We start from the raw sequence: 21,066 nt of genomic DNA, 5'->3' as shown, positions 1-21,066 counted from the left end.
TGCATATTTGAGGTGTGGTGCGTGTATTATCTCCACCTGAATAACAGAGACCATTTCCATTGCCCTGCTCCTCTCCATACTCATTATTGTTTGAGGTGTCTGTGTGACGTCCGTAACAGGCACTGATTGGTGACTGTAGCTGTGGTGACTGTAACCGTGGTGTGGAGGTATCCCCTCTATATGAGGCATACCCAGTGGGGCTCCCATCTGGGTACAAAGATGCAGAGGAGTGACCCCCGTGCCAACACCCCCTCCTCCCCCGCAATGAGGAGCTTCTTTCAGGCACATTTGGGAGCAGTTCGGCCAGTATTCTCCTTAGGATACTATCATCAGGCGCCCTAGTTCCTCTGTGGCCCCTCTCTGTTTGAATGTGCTCATATATGTCTCTCAAGGCTGCATCTAGTGCTTCATAAATGGCCTGTTTGGACTTGGGTCTGCTACCTCGATCTCCGCCACCACTGCTTCTTCTAGAGGTAGGTGGTGAGCCCTTTTTCCTGCGGAAAGGCACTGGGCTGACCAGGAAGGCCAGCTTGGACATCGCTTGCTGGGACTGCGAGCTCTGGATTTGGGAATGGCTCCTTTGTTGTGAAGGTTTCTGGTGCTCCTGGCGCGCTCGTTCTCTCTCATGACGAAGCATGGTTGTAAAACGTGTGTAAGAGGCTGGGCAGCGGCCTTTGCAGCTGCTGATGAGGTGGCGGTGTTGGTAGCCTTGGCTCTGGCCTAGACTTTGGTGACCAGGGTGGTGGTGGTGATGGTGGTGGTGATGACGGAGGTGGTGATGGTGATGAATGGTGGAAGAGCCGTACAAGCTCTCAGAGGAGGTTAGTGAGCAATGGTCAAAGTCACTCTCACTGCAAAATGAGGAGCCCTCCACCTGGATGAAGTCACTGAGGTCTGACGCAATAGCGTCTTGTTCACTGTCGGAGTAGTCTGGGTTGGCTTGAGGGCCTTGGGGAACAGGAAGAGCAGGAAAGGGCCGCCCACGGACGGGCTCTGGCCCAACCCGAGGCTGGCCCTCAGGTGGGCTACGAGGTCGATGCAAGTGATCCATGGTGTGAGATACTGTTCCACTGTTGCCGTTGTTGTCTTCCTCAAGTAAAGATTCTATGGAAAAACGGCGTTTTGGAAAGCTGGGTGTGACACCACCACCACTGCTGGCTCGAGATGACGAGCCACCTGGTGTGGTAGTGCCTGAAGGAATCTCACTATCACCCAAGTTTGGCATGGATTTGGACTTCTTAATAAGGCGCTCATATTCAGAAATGCGGTTTGGCACCATATCGCGAGGCACCTCCATTCCCCAAGAGGGTGTCCAAGGAGAGAGGCGATGCCGATGCAGGTGAGGTTGTCGTTCTAGCTCCAGGATACGAGCACGAACTGAGCGGATTACTTCAGATGGGATGAGCTGAGCTCGGTCAATCTGGTGCATTTTACGATAGAGCTGGAGAAAGCCCGGTGAATCATGTGCCCGTCGTCGGTGGAGGCGAGGCAATGAACGAGTGGAGGTGGATCCAGTCGAACCTGAGGGATTCCCATCACAAACCAGTGACCCAGCACTTTCTGAGCGGATGGCGTTGCGCCCGCCTGAGCCAGAATGCCCATCATTTAGTAAGTCATCACAGCTGCGTGACCGGAGCTTGCCAGGAGAGGGCGGTGCCTCCTCCGCACTGCTCCATGTCTCAGGATCCTGGCGTTTTGCCTGCCAACTGTTCGTACAACAGACAGACTGTTTAGAGGAGGAGCTGCCTTCCTGACTGGCATCCTCATGGCAATGGACAGGGTCAGAGGGGACAGGGGGCGGATAGGGGCGCTGATGAGGACCTGGGGAGGTCAAACTGTTTGAATACATGTTGCATGCGTCCCCACCTTTCAGATGTCCAATAGAGAGCAGCGTGGTGAAAGAGAAGAAGGAGGAAAGCATGTTAAGCAGTAATACCCAGCAAAGAGGTAGAAGAACTGGGGAGAGGAAGAAGAATTAGTGGAGAAAAAGAGGGTGGAAAAAAAGATGATTTGATGTTTTATCTTCAGACCTCCACCAATACCAATCAAGAACATTTTTGACCACACCAGGCAGACATCATTTTGTGAAAAACACCACCAATGAAAACAAATCTTTGATTTTCTGGCGATGTGGTAAGTACAGTATGTGCATATGTGACGTTTGTGTGTGTGAGTGTGTACCTTTGGCTCTGGAGGGTGAGGATGGTGAGGAACGAATAACAGGTTTCTTTAGGCTGCTGCTGGGTCTGTAGACATCCACTGGTTTAGGGGAAGTTGCAGCTCTGTTCTGAGACTGAGTGTTCACTTGTGAACTTGACGGTTCAGACTTCCTTCTTTTCCTGTAGTCGCTGGCAGCACTGCAACACAGTGAGACATCAATGACAACAGCTTCTGAATGCAGTTTACAAAAGGCAAACTGAACTAAATATACAAATAAATGTATTGCGAGTACATTCTCTTTACTATATTTCCTGTATCATCAGTACTTACAAATGCAGTATAGACCAAAATAAAATAAATAATGAGCAACCGTGAACCACTTAGGTTAGTTATATTTAATTCACTTATATAGTCCATAATGTAACAATCCTTGGCATTATTAATGCATTTTAAAGTATATCCGAGCTTATCCTACTAACAATTAGGCTATTTATCAATGCGTTCGAAATAATGAGACAACCGAGTTACCGAAACTTCTCTTCATTCAAAATGTCTAAAAAAACAGTGGGTTTTCTATTCAAACAAAACCACCCAATGTCACTTGACATGAATTACATGGCCTATTCTTCACATCCCATTTCTGCCCTTTCTGTTCACCAAGGAAAATGCAACTGAATAAGCAGGCCATTGGTGAAAGGGAGTAGGACGAGGGCGGGAAGAGGGGGGGTTGAGGGAAGGATAGGAGGTGAAGGGCAGAATCAATAGGATTGCTGGGTTAATTTATTCTGGCTCAGTTAGTGGGAGGGAGATGCAAAGAGCCCTGCCTTCAGTGACAAAAGCAAATAAAGACTAACAATAATCCTTGCAAATCATCCTAAACAACAGACACAGAAGCTATTTGCACCAGAGGCGAGGCTAGAAAGAGCAGGTTTGATTCCTTGCTGAATCACAACAAGGACCACTGCTGCTGAAAGGATGGGGGAGAGGGAAGGGGGTGATGCAGAAGAAAATAAAAGAAACAGAGGTTACCTTGCAGGTCTCTCCGGAGCCTTGTCAGCAGGAGCGATGTGCAGGGATGTCTGAAATAGGGCAGACAACAAAAGAGAAAAGTGAGCTCCCCAAGAACAAAGACTCGAGGCAGAGCAGTTCACAATGCACAGCCTGCATGCGGTTGTTGCTGTGCCACACTTAAAACGCTCCCCCAGCTTAAGGTGCGATGGATGCTGGTTCCACATGGCACACCTGACTGAGAAGAGGCCTACCGGTGTAAATGGTGATGATAAATGTCTGCTCTCTCTTGGGCTTCTCTGGAGGATGATGGGAAAGGAGATATAGCAAAGGATGTTTTGAGCTGAGCTCAGGGGGCATATGTTGCCCTCTAAAACCTGGCATGGATCAGCTGGAATGGGTCTTAGTGGTAAAGAATGGTTGATACACTTAAAGGTTCAGTGTGTAACATTAGGAGGATCCAGTGGCAGAAATTAACCTAGAATGAGCCAATTTTATCTAAAGACGCAGCCGGGCAAACATGTTGAACCGCTATGTTTTTACAGGAGCCCATATGGGACAGACTAAAAACTGGCTCTAGATACAGCCTGTGTGTTTCGCAGGCACCATAGTTTCTCCCTCACACTTGGAAAGGGAAGGTGAAACGAGTGCAAGTTGCAACCTGCAACTACACTGCTGGGTGCCACTAAATCTTACACACTGGACCTTTAATAACAATCAAATGCAATCACACATTAACATTGGAAACAAAAAAGGTTTCCACCAAATTACATTTTGAGCTCAAAATAAAAAAAATAAACATATAGATCTTCATAATAATTTTCTGAGGAGAAAGAAGTTAGCAAAAAAATCTGGGGTGAGTGGTACAACCAGCATTTTTTCATACAATGCCAACAAAATAGCATTTCAAAGCTATCTGTAGAGTCTTCAAAAAGCAACATCATACTCATATTGCGGTGGATGGCTGACATGCTGACACTCAATTGGTGCTACACTACATTACACTCATTTTAAGCAATCATACCTTACATGTGTCTTAACAATATAGATTTCGATTGGTTAGAAATTGTGAGATCAACAACAATACTGGAACACTCATGAATGTGAGATTACCTCAATGCGCTGGCGAGCGGAGATGTCTGGATTATAATCCAGCCGTTTTTTAGGAGGCTTGAGCCCCAAGCAGCAGCAGTGAGCAGGAAGAGGAGAAGGAGAGGAGGAGGAATAGGAAGAAGGTGAAAATGAGGTGAAGGAGGAGAAGCAGTGGTGACATCATGGGGAGAAACCAAAAAACATGTGGAGAGAGTGACACCCGTTAGAGAATCTGAGTAACCAGAGATGGACTAGTTCACAAACGTTGCACATGTGCTGCGCATGTACAATGCACACATGTGCACACACTGAATACACACTAACACCCTTTTTTGACAAACACACACAGACACACCTACACATAACACCTTCATCCATGTGCACATTCTAATGATTTGCTATATTTCTATGATAATCTCAAAATAGCAACATTTAAGATACAGTACATCAATGCTAAAATAAATCAGGCCTACTACATCAACCTTTATACCACACACACATACACACAGAAATGTGCCCATGTACCACACACACATGCAAAGTGTGAGAGCAAGCTGTAAAGCAGGAAGCCGAGTGAAGCACAAGCTGCAGTGTTGTGTTTATTTGAGAGTGCATTGAATTGCACTATCAAATGCTGTGATTTAGTGCTCGTTTAATAGTGCAGATAAACTACGGTTCACTCAGTTGGCCAAAACATTTTGTGACTTCTTGTGTCACCTCAATAAACACTCAAACACTAAACATACTGTGAGATTCTGTCCCAGCTGGACCAGTCAGTGCATGTAGGGAAACCATCTACACTCTGAGGGCTTATTCAGTGATGTGAAACATTCAAAATATTGCAGGTTGAAATCTCAATACACAGCACAACATGACCTCGGGAAGTCATGGCAGCTCCAGATGTGACATTTTCACCTGAACATTTCGAATAAGCCCCACAAATCATCACCTGATGTCATGCTGGCATGGATAGAGGCATGTCCTCATGACACTTTGTAAATCAGTCAGGTTGGGGTAATTTGATCCCAGAAGCTAGAAGCAATCCCTGCCCTGAGCCACTAGGACGTTATTACCTCCTACATCCAGCAGAGGGTACTACAGCATTTAGTTTGAAGATATGCAGAGCATTCCTTTACCAAAGTAAAGATAAACAGAAATACTAGCAGACATGAATAAATGATTAAATGAATAAACAGGCTAAATAAAAGGCTAATTAATTGATACACATGTTAACATGTGTAAGAGATGTTGAAGAAACTGCACAGACTCAGACTGTTACGCAGATAAAAAGGGTAATAATAATAATAATGTATATCATTAGGAAACTCATCCATTGCATATTTATCAATGTTATGATGGATTGATTGATTCATTGACTGACTGGTCTGTGCAGTTCTACCAGCCTAAATGTCAGCTCATCTAAAGCATCTGGAGCACACTGCCTTTTAACCTATTTTCCTGCTTATTTTTGGACAAGATGCAATAACAAACCAACTGAAATAAAAATTTCAATACAAAAGGCTTCTGTGCCTGCTAGCCACCAGACCAAAAAACCCAGCAACGCAGAGAAATAACACAGCCTGTCACGAGGGTGGGGGAGGGTGGGGGTTCACAGCACCCAACAAGTACCACATGCCCAAACAACTAGCCCCACCCAGTCTATTGGTGGACACATTTTTTTTAAAAAAGTGGGTGTTTGCCTATGGCAGGGTTGTGGTTGAGGGAGCAACTATGGCCCTGACTTACCGGCCGCCCAAACTCCAGCTCGGAAAAGAACTTATACCAAGGCTCGTTCTCTAAATCTATGTCATCATAGGTCTGGGAAAGCATGACAGTGACAGAGAGAGGAGGTAGAAGAAAGACAGAAGAAGTGTGGAAAGAAGTCACACACAAAGAGAGACATGGACCTCATGGTTAGGAATGGGCAAAGGTGGCACAGAGAGATGGGCACAGGATGAACCAGGATGGGGATTTAGACTGGCTCATGGGGACGAAGGTAGTAATGCAAAACCCATTTTCTATTGACAAATCCTAAGAAAATTTAGCTTCACTACTTTAACTGGTCTGACAGTAATCCAAAAAGTTATTTGTTAGGCAAAGTACCATAATTCCTTATTATCATCAGCCAGTAATTAAACCTGTTTACACTAAATAATCTAATATGCACAGCGACACTCTTGTCATCGGTGGGGACCGAAGAGGCAGACAATTTCAACACGTAGGCTCTTTTGAATTGACAGTCATTAATTTCGTATGCATAAAAATTAAGAGGGCTGTGAATCACATGACAGAATCAAATTACCACTGGCTTATTCTAAGCCAAAGCACAGGTGACAGATAATGAAAATCAGAATGTTACTTTGAGCATTACATGTCTAACACCCAACCTCATTATCCACACCTTTGTGCTGGCTCAGTGAATGGCATACTAAATCATCATCAGAGGAACTCATTAAAGAAGAGGAGGAAAGGGTCCGTTTTTAAGAGCTGTCTGGAAAAGACATTAGGGGTTACTTACATGGGTGTACAAAAAGGTTCACTTCTACCCTGGTGGGAGCAGTATTGCTTCACCATCAGTCAGCCAACTGACCCAAGTGCTACACACTGCCATAACTCCAATTGAGTGTTGAATATTGTTAGTGTTAGATTTAACACACTATGTTTTTTTTTGTGTCTTTTCATTAATTACTTAGAAAACAGGTAAAAACACCAAGGCAGGACAGTGCTATAAACCACTAAACCAGCCAATCAGTTTATATTTTCTTGTTTAACCCTATTTATTCATCCTGTCCTAATGCCTTTTTATGTCTTTTGTAAAGTTATCCCCAACAACACATTTGATTCCACCATGTCTAATAATGTCTGATAATCACAAATATTTAATTAAGTTAAGTACTTAACTAAGTTATGAGTTAAGACTGTGTTTCATATTGAGGCATGTCAGCTACGTTTGTTCAAATTTATTGACTGAAAAAAACACTGTATACCCTCCACTATTTTGAATGCCTGGCATGTAATTGATGGATAAATTGCCTTAAGGAAGCAGTTTATCTCTGCTGTTGTCACATGATAGATTATAACAGCCCTTCCCTTGTATTACATAGAGATACATTTTCATATCAAATCAACCTGCAATAAACTGTGTCAGATGGGATGAAAGTATTTACATGATTCACAATTATACAGCTAAGCAAAAACAATGGTTACTGCTGTGTAGCAAGTTAAACAACTCCAACAAGTACAGGTTTCTTTATTTGTTTCCATTTACACACTTGGATGTGCACTTCAAAAAGTGTTACTGTTGTTTTAACTGTAGAGATAATGCACTGGTTTACTACTCTGTCTGCTCTTTCTAACCCTGTTCCCACATGAAAATGGTTTTCACGCCAAATGAAACACTGCCAGGAGATGTTTTGTAGGTGTTGTGGTGTCACATCTCGCCTGCTAAAAAGAGAATTCAGCTTTGAGACAAATGAGTCACCCCGTGAAAAAGTGATGCCTAGAGTGGAGACTGCCAATCAGGCAAGTACTGTAAACACACACAGAAAAAAAGAAAGAGGATCAGAAACATTTTTGTTTGCTATGGCTTGTAAATGCCCAAATGGATATTTTATCACCGAACAGCATGTTTTGGAGGGCCATTTCTTCACCTTGGAGAGTGGAGAAAAAAGCTTCTGAACATATAGAGTCCCAGACAGCAGATTGGACAGTGTGGGTTCACGTCTACTCCCTACAGCTTTCTCCTTTTATTGCCTTATCAGCAACTGACTCATGCATTATTGCTCTGGGAGAGCTTTCTGCAGTCATCGCATTAAACATCTGCAAAACCTCCACAAAAACCTTTTCTTTTGAATCTATTCCCACATAACAGACTCCTCATCTGTAACACATTCTCCATTATCTCGTCCTTTTTATCAGATACTTCATGTCTATTATTTTCTGCCCTAACTCTACACGGTAATTATCTCCTCTGTCTGCTTTGTCATTCACCCCACACAGAGTGAACAGCCAGTACAGTCGCTAGAGGATGCAGCACTGAAACCTTCGCTTTTTACCGCCCACACTGTGTCTGACGGAAGTCCATGCAAAAGCCCATAATATGAAAATATATTAACAACATGGTGATGTATACCAAGACCTGCAAGTTAGAAAGGTGTTTGCTCTTCTCAATTCGACCATCTACTTGTTGCTTCATCTCTACACTTCATGTTGCTTAATGTTTAGTTGTCTACCTCTTCAGAAATGCACCTTTTATTTGACTCCGAAGCAAAACCGTGTGACAGAGAATTTTTTTTTTAACAGTAACAAGCATAACTACAACAACAGTAACACAAATTACATCATTGTCATGGTAATAGAAATATTCTCCCAAGATGCAGACATGAAGCCAGCAAATGTTAAAGAATAAATTTCCAGATTGGCTCCTACAGGCAGTTTTCAGTGTTTTTAATAGAAGAATGTCAGTTTCAATTCAATTCACTGTAATGAAATTAAAGAACATTTTAAAATATACTCACTGGTCTTTCATGTTCCAAAATAGAGGACTTCCCAGGCTCATACTCAAAAATACTCTTGGGCTCTGCACGGTACTTTCGTGTGTCCACTTTCCTGTTGGGAGGACCCCATTCATTCCTGGTGCAAAAAAAAACAAGACATATTTCTTAGAAAGCATTCGGACACTATGTTAGTTATCTATTCAAGAATATTTCTTAGCACATTTTAAAGGAATATAATGCAAGGTGGCTCAGAATTAATGTGAGAAAAAAAACAATTCAAAAAATGCACATAAACTAATACATAAATAATCCATCCCATGTATTAGTTTGTGTGCATGACATGGGGATTTAAATTTAGTTTTGTTTGCTTGTACAACATTTATTGAGGGCCACTATTTCTAATTCTAATAAGGTGTAATAAATGAAAGAGATAAGGCGAAGTTTGTCTTACGCGTCAGGCAAGTCTTTATCACGGTCACTGTCTCTGGCCCTCAGTTGGAGGAGAGATGGCATGGGTGGAGGTGGAGGGGGTACAGGGGATGGAGAAGGCTCCCGAGGCCCCAGATGACCTCCGTTGTCCGAGGGGCTTTTGGCGAGTGGCCTGTACGTATGTGTCCGGGGAGCAGGGTGGGCCATGGTGGTGTTGGACGAAAGGCTGTAGTCATCTGTTAAGGATAGGGCAGAAGAGATATCGGGCGAAGTAATGAAGCAGAGCAAGCCAGACAGGAGGAGACAAATGGGTTGGGAAGAAATTACTTAAAACATTTCTCACCATTGTTAATGACAGCATATGTTGCATTGTATGTGTCAGAATAGTCATCATCTGTAGATGAAAGGAACAAAGACTGATTGGCATACATGCACAAACATAATTTATAATGATAATATAATCATTTACAAGTTTGTAGTTTCCTCTCCAGGGAGAACATCACCTTTAGTCAGCTTGAAAACAGTCAGTAACAAAGTAATTTCAGATAGTGGCCATTTTTCACAGCAGAAAGGATCAAAACCACCCAAGCAGCATAAACCACTTCTCCTCTGTTCATCCACGAGCTCAGCGTGTTTCAAACTATTGTTTTTCCAATATGTGTTTTTTTTCCTTTAAGAAGGGCGATAGCAACCCTTAGAAGCAGTGTATTGCCCATATTTTGACATAATTATGATACTATGAAAGTGAATTTAAAGCTGCAGTTTTCTGCAAATTCTACAGGGGTTATTGGAATATTGCTTTATAAATTTACAGAGAATATGTGCATATTCATCAACTCTCCAAGATGCATGCAAACATTTTTTTTAGGCACACACAATCATGAAATTGTGTGTATGTTTGTATGTGTGCTTCAGGAGAAGAAGCCTGAGCAGTTATGAACAAACAAGCCTTGTAATGACTGTGAGTCTGTCAAGCCCACAAAATTAGAGCAGATTTCCCAGGACAGCTGAGTGTCTATTAGAGGTTTTTCTCAATTCCTCCTCCTCTCCAAACTCTCTTGTTCTCATCTAATGAGTTCTGGCTCTGAGGTCCTTTGGGTCTTTTGGTTTAACAATAAGCGACATGCAGAGACACACAATGATACACACATACGCATACTGTATGGGTGTGTGCATGAGCAATTCTGCTCATAATGTCTGATAAAAAAATCGCATCAAATAATGGGAAATTTCTGCCATTCAGTCTGATTCAGTATTTACTTACCTGCTTTGTGAACCTTGTGGATCTGTTTGAACATAGTTTTGTACCAGTCCTTAGGCCTATCCACCGTCTGTAGAGAGAGAAATCATCATAAAGATTTATGTGCCGTGAAATGCAACATAAACGTAGAAAGGGTTCACACCGTTTTATAGGTCATTACTGGGTTGAGAAAAACACACCCTCAGCCTTTCTAGAGATCCATATTTCCCTCACAGAGAATTTAACTTATGCTGAGACATGAATAAATTATTTAGAAAATACATTCATCGTATTTAAAGACACTCTCCATATCATGCTTTTAGGAAATGTTGATCAAGCTTGTTCAATAAAATACATTTAGGGTGATTTAAGAATGACTAAATCTTCTGTTTTTGTATCCAACATGAATAATCTTGTCAAGAAGCATTTGCATCACACTGTTTTAACTTAATTCAAGGAAACTGCTCTTAATATGTCTTTCTTGTTTCAGCTATAGCTGATGATAAATCTGAAAATTGATTTTCATTGTTTTCACACACATAAAAGATCTATTAAAGATACACTGAAATAAAATATACATTTTCAAAGTAATCCTGTTTTCATCTCTTTTATATGTTTTATGTGTGTATCTAATGTCAAAATCCCTCTCCTTTCTCTTTCTGTAAAACATTGGAATACACTAGATGACTCATCTTGAACACAGGGACTGTACTGTATACATAAATGTATCCAATCAAATGTGATTTGGGGCAATGCGCTAACCCCCAGCCATCATGTAAAACCACACTTTACTGTTAGCTCGTGGGCTGTAGTAGCTAGTAGAGCAATATCATAGTAGGAGTGTGTGTTTGGATGTCAGTTGGCAAAAAGGTCTACATTTCCAAAGAATCTCTCGTAATTATACCCCACTTACATATCCTGTTTCACTTAGAAATAGGTCACATCACAGAAGATAAAGACTCTAAATTCTGTTTTACTCTGACTTTAAAAGAAAAACAGTATAGTATTGTATAGCATACTACTATACTAAAATACTAGTAATAGTAGTGATGTTTTTGTGTTCTTTGGTCAGTCTATAACATTTGAGTATATTTCAACTTTTAAACATAATATAAATTGCCATAATATCCAAACATGTAGAAAATCTGTGTGCTATGGTGATCCGGGCTACTTTCAGAAATCAATGTCAGCAGATTTGGTTTGGCAGCATAGAAGATCCAGAAGCCATGTTGCTACAAAATCAAAGTGGGAGCTTCTGGTGTTCTGCCTGGAAAATCCAGGAGAAACCCTGGTATGTGTGTCTTTGTGTGTACAGTATAGATCTAACAGCCACTTCAAAAAAGAGCTATCAAATGGCAGGAAGACTTAATCCTGTCTTTATTCAGTAGCACTAAACACTGTGTCTGAACTCTGGTCAGAGAAGAGGCAGTTTGGCTCCACAGTGAAGGAGTGTGTGTGACTGAGCATGTAGCATCGGCACAGCCAAGATACGGGCCAATTACCACTTCACTCTCCATGGCTACCAAATAAAGTGCCCACAAAAATGTTTGTCTGCTCAAAACAAGGAGGATCTGTTTTTTTTCTTTGCTGTTTTTTTTTTCTCTCCACCTTTTCTCTTTGCCTTAATGCCCATCTTTTATTCTTCCTATAACTTTCTCTTGCTCACTCATTCTGTAGTTTAACATGTCTGTCTTTAAATGCCACTCTTCAAGAAATGGATATCTGAGGGACAGTGATACAGAAAGCCTTAGCAGAGATAACACACAGCTGCACACTTTGACAAATATCAAAGCAAAGACCCTGAGCTCCTCTATAACTAGCACACAGGGGGAGAGTAAAAGACATACTGAAAGATAGTGAGAGTAAGAGAGAAAGGGGGTCAAAAGCTGCTGACAGCTGAAAGTAATCCCCTCTCGTGAGCCTGATCACATAACAACAATGGGTCAAAAGAAACTACTGTACAACGCTACAGTATGTAACTAGTGTGGACAGCTCTGTGTGTGTGTTTGACCTCACCGTACGGATGGCAATAGGGATGCCAGACTCGTCCACAGGGCCGATGCCTTCATAATGAGGGGCTTTAATGACGGACACCTTTTTCTCTTCTTCTGAGAAGTGGGCAATGGGCACAGTGCTGCTGACGCTGGTGTGGCCCGACACCACAGACTCTCTGGTGACTGACTCGCTGCCCTCTAAAAGAGGAAGACGCACTGTTAGATGTACCTACTAATAATCAAACAGAAATCAAAGTTGGGGCACCGAACACCAGCTAAAAAAGTGAATACTGATCCAGCACCAAGACTGACTGCCCTTTTTTATGTTTTAAGATTTGAGTAGTAGTAAGAACAACCAGAATATTTGCCTCCATTTTGTACTAACTAATGTGTTACTGTGCTACACAACTGAATGGTTATGGTTTTAGCTATATACATATACTGGAATTGAAACAAATACTTTACCTAAAAAACACATTCTTGCAATAGTAACCATTTGAATACAGCACAGCCTTCCAAGCATGTTGTAGAAGAAAATATAGTGGAAGGTCAGCCACTCACCTGAACTCCTGCTCTGTCTCTGGAGCCCAGTGTGGAGTGAGGACGGGGGAGGAGGGTAGGATGGGGGAGAGAGGGGCCTCTGTGGATGACTAGTACTTCCATTCATAGCGTGAGAGAGAACCTGGCCCTAGAAGTGACCCACAAGCCAGAAAGAGAGTCATTCACTACCAATTACAAATGGCAGAAAAATGTACAAATTTCCATTTACTAGTGGAGAATATTGCTGCTCTGCCCTACAACAATAGGTGATGAGTGTACATGTAAAAAACATTTAGCAAAACAAGAGAATGATTAGTTTTATGAATCCATTATTAGTCATCATATTGCTATAACATATAAAGGTGTAGAGGAACCTAGTATGGAAATGAATGTACATGTAGACAGATATTGGGGCTGATGTGATTCATAGGAGCTGCTGAATCTGAAGTGACTGTGCAATGTAAGAACAGTTAGTGAGGGAAAGGGGCACTTATTGAATTACTTCACTTCAAAACAGACAGAAGAGATTAAAGCAGCGATGGAAAACAAACAACTCTTTCAGATTTACATACTTTCATTATAAATTAGTTGTGACATAAACAAGACAATGGACATGATACAGTTACAATGGGAGGCTCTTCTGTAGAATGCTCTCCCATTCAACATGACACAGGAACATATGATTTCATCTGACAAAGGATAAAAACATTTTATCTAAAGGCCTGTGTGTTCAGATCAAAGATTCATGATAGCTAAAAAAAAACAATGACTACTGTACCTAGCAACCAATGCAATTTAATAGTGATTAATTCACATTAAACACGCAAGCGAACACTCGGTTGCCAGTGAATTAAATGGTGTATCTACACAGGAGATGTTTCAGTCTGGTTTAATAATCGTCAGTCTCATGCACGTCTGACAGAACAGAAATGTTCTATCCATACTTCTATTTTAACAATCCAGCTGTCTACAGGCTGCACAACGGCTCATACTTTACTTGCTCTATACAAGCGTGACCACAGTGTATTTTTATGCTTTAAGTCAAATTTTTTTCTGTTTCACGCTCATAACTATAGTTATGTGGGCTCTGAGCACTACCAAAACACAGGTGACCCACACTCAATACTGTGCCTGAACACATCCTGTGTAAACACATATGGAGACCGAAGGTGCGGCTCTGCGAACGTGCTGGTCCTGTTGCACTCCCTACTTCTGACTCCTTCCGAGTTTAGTGCTTGGGCAATGAGTAAATGAAAACTTCAATGACAGTGAGCAGTACTGACACTGATGGAAGATGCAAACCATGAAGTTCACAGTAAAAAGTGGCAATGCAATGCAACTTTGATTGACACCAAGCTGATTGCTGACTTGGAAGCCTATGATAAACTAAATTATCTAGCCCTAAAAAATGGCAATTCAGCCTTAATATCAGTCTTGTAGACATGCACATTTAGTAATAATAAAAAATAAAAATCTACAGATGTACCATTCTGTGGGGCAACATAATAAGTGGACAGGAAACACAACTACAGTCACCCTGGTTCAGGCTTTCAAGATGCCAGAAACCCTGCTACATTAACTTTTCTGGAAATGGTTTTGTCACATCATGAATTTTTTATGTGAACCGGCCTTTAGGAGAGAGTATAATTGCATTTGATTGCAAAAAAAAGGCATAACAAAGAGAAACATAGACAAGCACACATAGACAGTGTTCTAATGAGTACAGACATGAACATAGTGAGGGAACATAGTGGGCTGAATTTAATTTTGGTATCTGACAAGTAGGTTGTAGTTGGTGGTTAGTGAAAGGTAAAAATCAATATTATAACACACTTTGTGAAGGTTTGGTTCCATCCAAGTGGAGGGTGATAGGGAACCATTGTTTTGGTGCTGATATGTGTTACTGCAGTGACTTGTTGGGATAATTACGTTAGTGAAAGTGGATGCTGCAGCAGTGGAGGCCACAGAGGTTGTTAGCACATCATCAAGGCCAGCAGTGGAAGTGTAGGTAGAGACATGGCTGAGGGTGGGCGATGGTGTGGGTGAGGCGCCAGGTGAGTCCAGGCTACAGATCTGCAGCTCATCCAGCAGACCCGCCGTGGACGATGAGTAGTGGCTGAGGGCTGACACCGTCAGGGGGGAAGCCGAGGGTGACACACAGCCACTGATGCTCGCACTGCTGACAGCGGTAAGGCTCGGCCTGCTGACTGCACCAGCTGTGCTGCTAGCTCCACTAGGAACATACGGGGTGGGCGATAGAGTCTTGGGCATTAGGCCTGACAGGTAGTCGAGTGATTCTGAGCTGTGGCAGCGATAGGGGGAGTGCCGTGCTGTGGGGTCAGGGGAGGGAGGCCCCTGGTGTTGGAAGGAGAGGGAGTTGATTGGAAAAGGAGGAGATGAGGAGAGTGCTTAGTGATATCACTCATTAGCTGTGTTGTCACAAAGGATGTGTGGAAGTAACACGTGAGCTCTAAGGTGAAATGCTGTTGTGAAATCACAATGAGGTGTCATAAGGCTGCAGCATCATCGTCCGAAACATGATTGATGCTGTGAATTGAAGAGGCTCTGTTAGTTCAAACTCGTTGGAAGGCAGCAAATACAGTAACAGTGGTACAAAATATATGTAACAGTTGGTTATCACATATACAGTATAAGTTCACACATATGCAGAACCACAATTAGTTTGGTTGGTTGGATGGCAGCACCAAGACTAGCAAACTAAAGGGCAACACACATAAGCAGCGTAATACGTGCATTAAAACACCTGCTTGTTTTCTATGTAAGGCCAAACACCAGCTTCAAGGAACACCACTGTCCTCAGAAAAGACACCAGAAAAAAACAGCATTTTTCTCTCTCTTGGCACATCCCGGCTATGGTAGCTTGACTACTTCTTTGATGTGTATGGCCGTTTATGGTATACTATGAGCCTCAAATTACATAACGCAGCCAGTGTGTTACCCTTAAATCACTCTTGATGTCACCAAGACAAAACCCTGGGGATGCTGTATTATAGTAACCTTAAAATTGACAAACTCATTGCTCTTGTTTGTTCTATTGTTACAGTATGTAGTCACTTATGTACCAACAGTTCTGCAGGAGAAGGTCTTGGTGGAACTGCAGGAGGAGCCTTCATTATCTCCACCTGGGCTGGAGGCGGACTTTGATTTGGGACCTTGAGTTCCATTGTGTTGTATGAAGGCTCTGGATGATTCAGACTCTCTGGGCCCAAGTGGACAGAAAGCGAGGCAGTCTGTGTCAGGGGTAGAGACAGGATGGGGGACCTCTGTGGAGGTTTGGGAGTGGGTGGAGGGGAACCTGTTGTCTGGGTCTTAGGTTGGAGGTCAAGGTAAGAGTTGCAGTGAGCCGGAGGGTCAGGGATGGTGACGGGGGTTAGTTTGAGGGAAGACACCTTACGCTCATGGGCTTGTGTATTAGTGGTGGCGGTTGCACTACAGTTGCTAACATCATTTGGGACAGTGGACTGGTGTGGCTGTTGGACTGGGTTTTCACTGCTCTCTGAGTAGGAGTAAGAAGAAGTGCTATGAATAGTGTAGGACTCTTTCAAAACTGCTTTCTCATTCTGAGTGAATGTTAGCATTCCAGGGCTAAAATCATTAGCCAAGGTAATGAGGGAGCTGTAGTCTGGTGGATTAGTGCCAGTGGGTGAAAAGTGGAAACTCTCTCTCCTGGGGGGTGGCAGGGGCACGTGATTGACATCCTTGTTGGGCAATTAGAATTCAACAGCCAAGAGGAGTTCAAGCAACAACAACAAACAAGTAATCAGTTCAAAGCTTGATACAAATAATCATCAAGTTCTTCCAACTACAGTATGGTTCTGTGTAAATGATCCATTAATTATGATGTATGTGTTGTCATTAAGAACAAGAATTCCAAAAAAGACTTTTACAAGCCAAAGACACTTCTTTGATTAAACTCTAAATAATAGTAAAAAAAAAAAAAATGCAAATGTCAACATCTGTCAGTGTGGTGTGTGAGACATTTTACCTGTGTTGGAGACTTTTTCTCCTGTAGGTTGGGTCTGACACTGCGGAAGCCTTTGGCAGCAAGAGATGAGCTGTTGGCATCTCCGTTCTTAAGGCCATCTGTTACACTGCGTGACCGCCAGGAATCTGAAGATAAAGTTAATAATATTAACATCACACACTGCGGTGTGTTTTGATTATGTTTTATGGTCTCCTATGGGGTGTTTCATAGCGCCTTTTATCATGCGCAATGTCAAGATTGTCCACCTGAATTCACCATAAGGAGCAGAGACTTACCCAAGTCTGATGAGTGAGAATCACTCCCTGGAGAACAGAGAAGACACAGCAATAATAAGTGTGTGATCACAATCATCACTGCAACAAACATCAATACGACTGTATAGCTGTTGTCTCACAAAATATTTGTGAGTATGTTCAGTGTGACAAACAGAGACTTGGTGATGGGGTTAAGGGAGTAAACACAGGTTTGAAAAGACAGACTGAAGAGGAAAAGGCATAGGACAGATACATTCTGTATGTTAAATGACAAGTGTGTAGGATTTAGTGGCATCTAGCAGTGAAGTTGCAGATTCCAACTAACTGAACACCACTCGCGTCTGTATTTGACAACCTGGGAATAAGAACGGGCGTGTGTAGGAGAAACTATGGTGGTCGTGAAACTCGACCTGTATGAAAGGCCCTGTCTACCAATTGATCTTGTAATCACCATGAACTACTACTACTGCTTTTACTATTAATAATCATTCCTTTCCTGTAAATCACAGAAATCCCAAGCATTTTCTCCAGATAATGTAGTTTTGTCAACTTTTTAAGATAAAACAGTGAGAAGACAACTACACTAATTCCCAGGGCTAACTAACAATTGGTTAGGATTTTAAGTCACAGAAATGACAGATTTCTAAAATCAAAAAAACTCACACAGTATTACCAGTATAAATGAATAATATGGTAATGGCTTATTTGTATGAAAATAGGCTTACTTCAGAAGGCTGAATGTATGTTCCAACAGATTTTGGCTCTGTTATAGAAATGAGTACAGACTGTGTAGCCATAATGGCTGTTTCAGGTAGCTTCTTTCTGTGTTTACTTTCAGTCACACTCAGAGACAAGTGTTAGAAATTATTTATGTAAAAATCTGTTTGAGGTTCACTCAGTTTGCCCTAAAATATATGTTGTTTTGAGTCCTCATTTTTTTAAATCTTGACGTCTGAGGTGGCCAGTGCAAAGTTAGCACAAGCCATGGAGCCACAAAATAGCCACAATTATGGGATATAAATCAGATTTAAATAAAGCTAAATTATTTCATCTTTAACCAAATTCTTCTTGAGTGCTTTTACACACTCATGGTTAATTGTACCTTTTTATGATTGTGTGAATATGTCAATTGATTCCATGTGGCTGGTTATGTTAGCTAGCTCACAGAAATATAGACAGATAGTTTTACCAGTGGGAATGGCTCAAGCTGGGATGGATCACGCCACAACACACAAAACACTCTCAACTGGTTCCTTAACCTCCACTCTTTAGTTTACAGTGTTGGAACCATGCAGAAGGGTGATTTCAGGATTCCTAGGAAACATCATTGTAGATTTTTGAGTGCTGACTCCACGTATAACAGTATGCTAAACAGTAATCGTGACTGAACTGTACACCCCTGCTAAGGCTGAGGGTCCCTTTGAAGCTGACGCCTGCATGTCTCCTTCACAAACAAGCTCTAGTGGCTACGCACAGGATCCTAAAGCCCTCTGAGTGGTGGTTTGATCAGTGCTACCACGCTCCTAAAGCTTCTATATCGGACAACAATTTAGCAGCTTTCACACAGTGCCCCACTATTGTTAAAAGGAAGCTGACCGTGCTGGGGTGCCTGCATAGGGGCAGCTGTTAACCTGGATGCTGACAAGGTTCAGGCACAAACACTGCTCTTTCAGCAAAGGAAAGGAGTAGGCAGGTGGGGACGACCAGCTGCATCCCCTGGAAGCCCAGAACATACTTCTCCCCCGCTATGTAAAAAGCTCTTCAGTTATTCCTTTTAAGTTGAACTGTGATTTCAAATTACATGTGACAAGGAATAGGCAACAATTTTAGGATGAAGGGGCTTATATATACACAACATTTGTAAGTTTTATTGCATTAAACTAAAACACTGATCAGGAAGAATTAAGCATAATTTAGGATCAAGGGAGCTGTGCTATGTCTAGAGGAAAAAGAGTAATGGGTAATAATGAGGCAGGAAAAACTTAAGACAACAGGAAGAACACACTAAACTACCCATAAAGAGGGAGGAATGGCATGGAGCAGTGTGTGAGCATGACATATGAGAGCTGTCAAAAGGGAGGAAGATTAACATCAACAACAGCTAAGTACAGTATGACTGATTTAGGAAGCAAAAACAAGCCCAGGACGGAGGAGACTAAAAAAAGGAAACAAAAGAATTATACAATCAACTGATTAGAAAAAAATAGCATGCCATAGTCCAAACATTGCTTAAGCAAACTGGGGCAGCCGCAGGCTATTTGAAACAATTTCAAATATGCTCAAACCATATTATCTTGATGAAGCCCAAACAGCAAGCCACTTTTTAAAGACTTACCTCTTTCACAGTTTAGTACAGTCAATACCTGAAGTGGTCTGTATTTCGTTATTCAAAGATGTGTTCATTTCTTGGGTGTTTGTGAGTGTTAGTACCTGTGCCTAGATTTGGTGAGCTCTGGACCCTCTTCATGGGAGAGAGTATGAGTGACAAGGCCACACTTTTGCGAGCGAATCCTCCGCTATCTGAGAAATCACAGCCAGGCAGGTGATCATCGAGGCAGAAGCAGCAGCAAACACGTGCACATGCATATACACAAAGACACACGCACACAAATGCTTCCAGCCAACATAACACGCACAGACAAGGCAAAGCACATGCACTTAAAGAGCCAGATTTTTACTGCATGAGCTCAGGATATGAGAAGAAACTGGTGTACAGCCCAATCACAAGATTTAATTGTAAAGTAGAAGATGTTGTAATGGATGCTTTTGAATTAGGCTTACAAAATCACAGAGTGTTAAGACTTTAGGACTAATGATATTAACATGGGGGACATTTGTTAATAGAGAAATCAAGTGTCAATATCACTAAATATCATAAAATATGTTTACTGAAAACACCCTGTATTAGGTTGGTGTGTTACTACTTCCTGTGGCAGACAGTGGCTACTGATCTGGTTTGTCTCGTAGGAGTGTTGACTGTTCTTTTTTGCTTTTTGGACATCGTCAGTATAGCTATTTTGTAGTTACTCACTAACCATTTGGTGAGGGGAAATGTCAGCTTTTTTGTTGTTTTGTTTCTTCATCAATCAATTTTTCTAATTCCGGTAGTGTCATTGTTTGTCTTTTAACACATGACAAAGCTATTTTTGTTTTGTCTTCCACAGTGTAAACACAGATGAACAACCAAGATGAGTCAAGATATCACTGGCAGCCACACACAGTGTTGGTGTGCGGAGAAGACTAAAAGATGGATTACTCATCATTGATTCCCCGGCTGAAATACACATTTGGGATGACTGCCAAGTTTAGGACAGAGCTTCAGGAATGTACTAAAGGGGGAATATGTCACTGTGGTTAAAAGGAACAGGCTTATTATACTTATTGATGCTTTCAGTCACAGTAACCCATGCCCAAAATGGACCACCATCAAAGCGGTGAAACAGGGTCAGGGTTAGAATGATAGACTCATGCCTGTGGTAGAGGAAAACTGGCACACATAGCCGCTTTTAAAATAACTAGGTGGTCTGAAATGTGGAAACACATTGACTTTTTCATTGTGAAGTATCGAATGTGAATAATAGTTTTATGTTCAATGTTAAATGGTACAAAGAAGTGCATGATAAATGCAACAAAAAAAAAACAATGGATATAGACGGATGATTCCCCAAAAAATTCATGCAGCATGTGGTTTGTGTGTGTGCGGTTGTATACCTGTATTCATATTGAAGAGCACTTCTTACTGATCTACTGCAGGGGGATACACTTTCCTGGAAAACAAAAACAAGTATTTCAGTCAAAAAATAGTCTTAGTCTCACTTTTCTAGTGCTTGAATTTCCCTCGGGATAA

General features: G+C 41.9%; 1 protein-coding gene across 10 annotated transcripts in view; it reads right to left on the bottom strand.

Moving 5' to 3' along the window:
* The window catches only part of sorbs2a (sorbin and SH3 domain containing 2a), a 49,843-nt gene that overhangs the window by 9,891 nt on the left and 18,886 nt on the right, over window positions 1-21,066 (bottom strand). For 6 of the 10 annotated variants that reach the window (XM_035659384.1, XM_035659383.1, XM_035659385.1 and 3 more), the window contains 14 exons: window positions 20,931-20,986; window positions 17,241-17,267; window positions 16,966-17,090; window positions 14,889-15,314; window positions 12,981-13,107; window positions 12,442-12,617; window positions 10,450-10,516; window positions 9,529-9,579; window positions 9,208-9,421; window positions 8,778-8,892; window positions 6,007-6,078; window positions 4,282-4,338; window positions 3,190-3,239; window positions 2,182-2,357 (listed from right to left, as the gene is read on the bottom strand). In XM_035659384.1, coding sequence (XP_035515277.1) covers window positions 2,182-2,357; window positions 3,190-3,239; window positions 4,282-4,338; window positions 6,007-6,078; window positions 8,778-8,892; window positions 9,208-9,421; window positions 9,529-9,579; window positions 10,450-10,516; window positions 12,442-12,617; window positions 12,981-13,107; window positions 14,889-15,314; window positions 16,966-17,090; window positions 17,241-17,267; window positions 20,931-20,940 — 1,693 coding nt within the window. In that variant the 5' untranslated portion in view covers window positions 20,941-20,986. The remainder of the gene's footprint in view (window positions 1-2,181; window positions 2,358-3,189; window positions 3,240-4,281; window positions 4,339-6,006; window positions 6,079-8,777; window positions 8,893-9,207; window positions 9,422-9,528; window positions 9,580-10,449; window positions 10,517-12,441; window positions 12,618-12,980; window positions 13,108-14,888; window positions 15,315-16,965; window positions 17,091-17,240; window positions 17,268-20,930; window positions 20,987-21,066) is intronic. The other 4 variants (XM_035659388.1, XM_035659389.1, XM_035659387.1 and 1 more) reach the window with 3 other exon arrangements.

This window comes from Morone saxatilis, unplaced genomic scaffold (assembly GCF_004916995.1).
Source record: "Morone saxatilis isolate NCDOM2014 unplaced genomic scaffold, NCSU_SB_2.0 Contig17, whole genome shotgun sequence".
NCBI lineage: Eukaryota > Metazoa > Chordata > Actinopteri > Moronidae > Morone > Morone saxatilis.
This window is presented reverse-complemented; position numbering and strand designations above follow the sequence as displayed.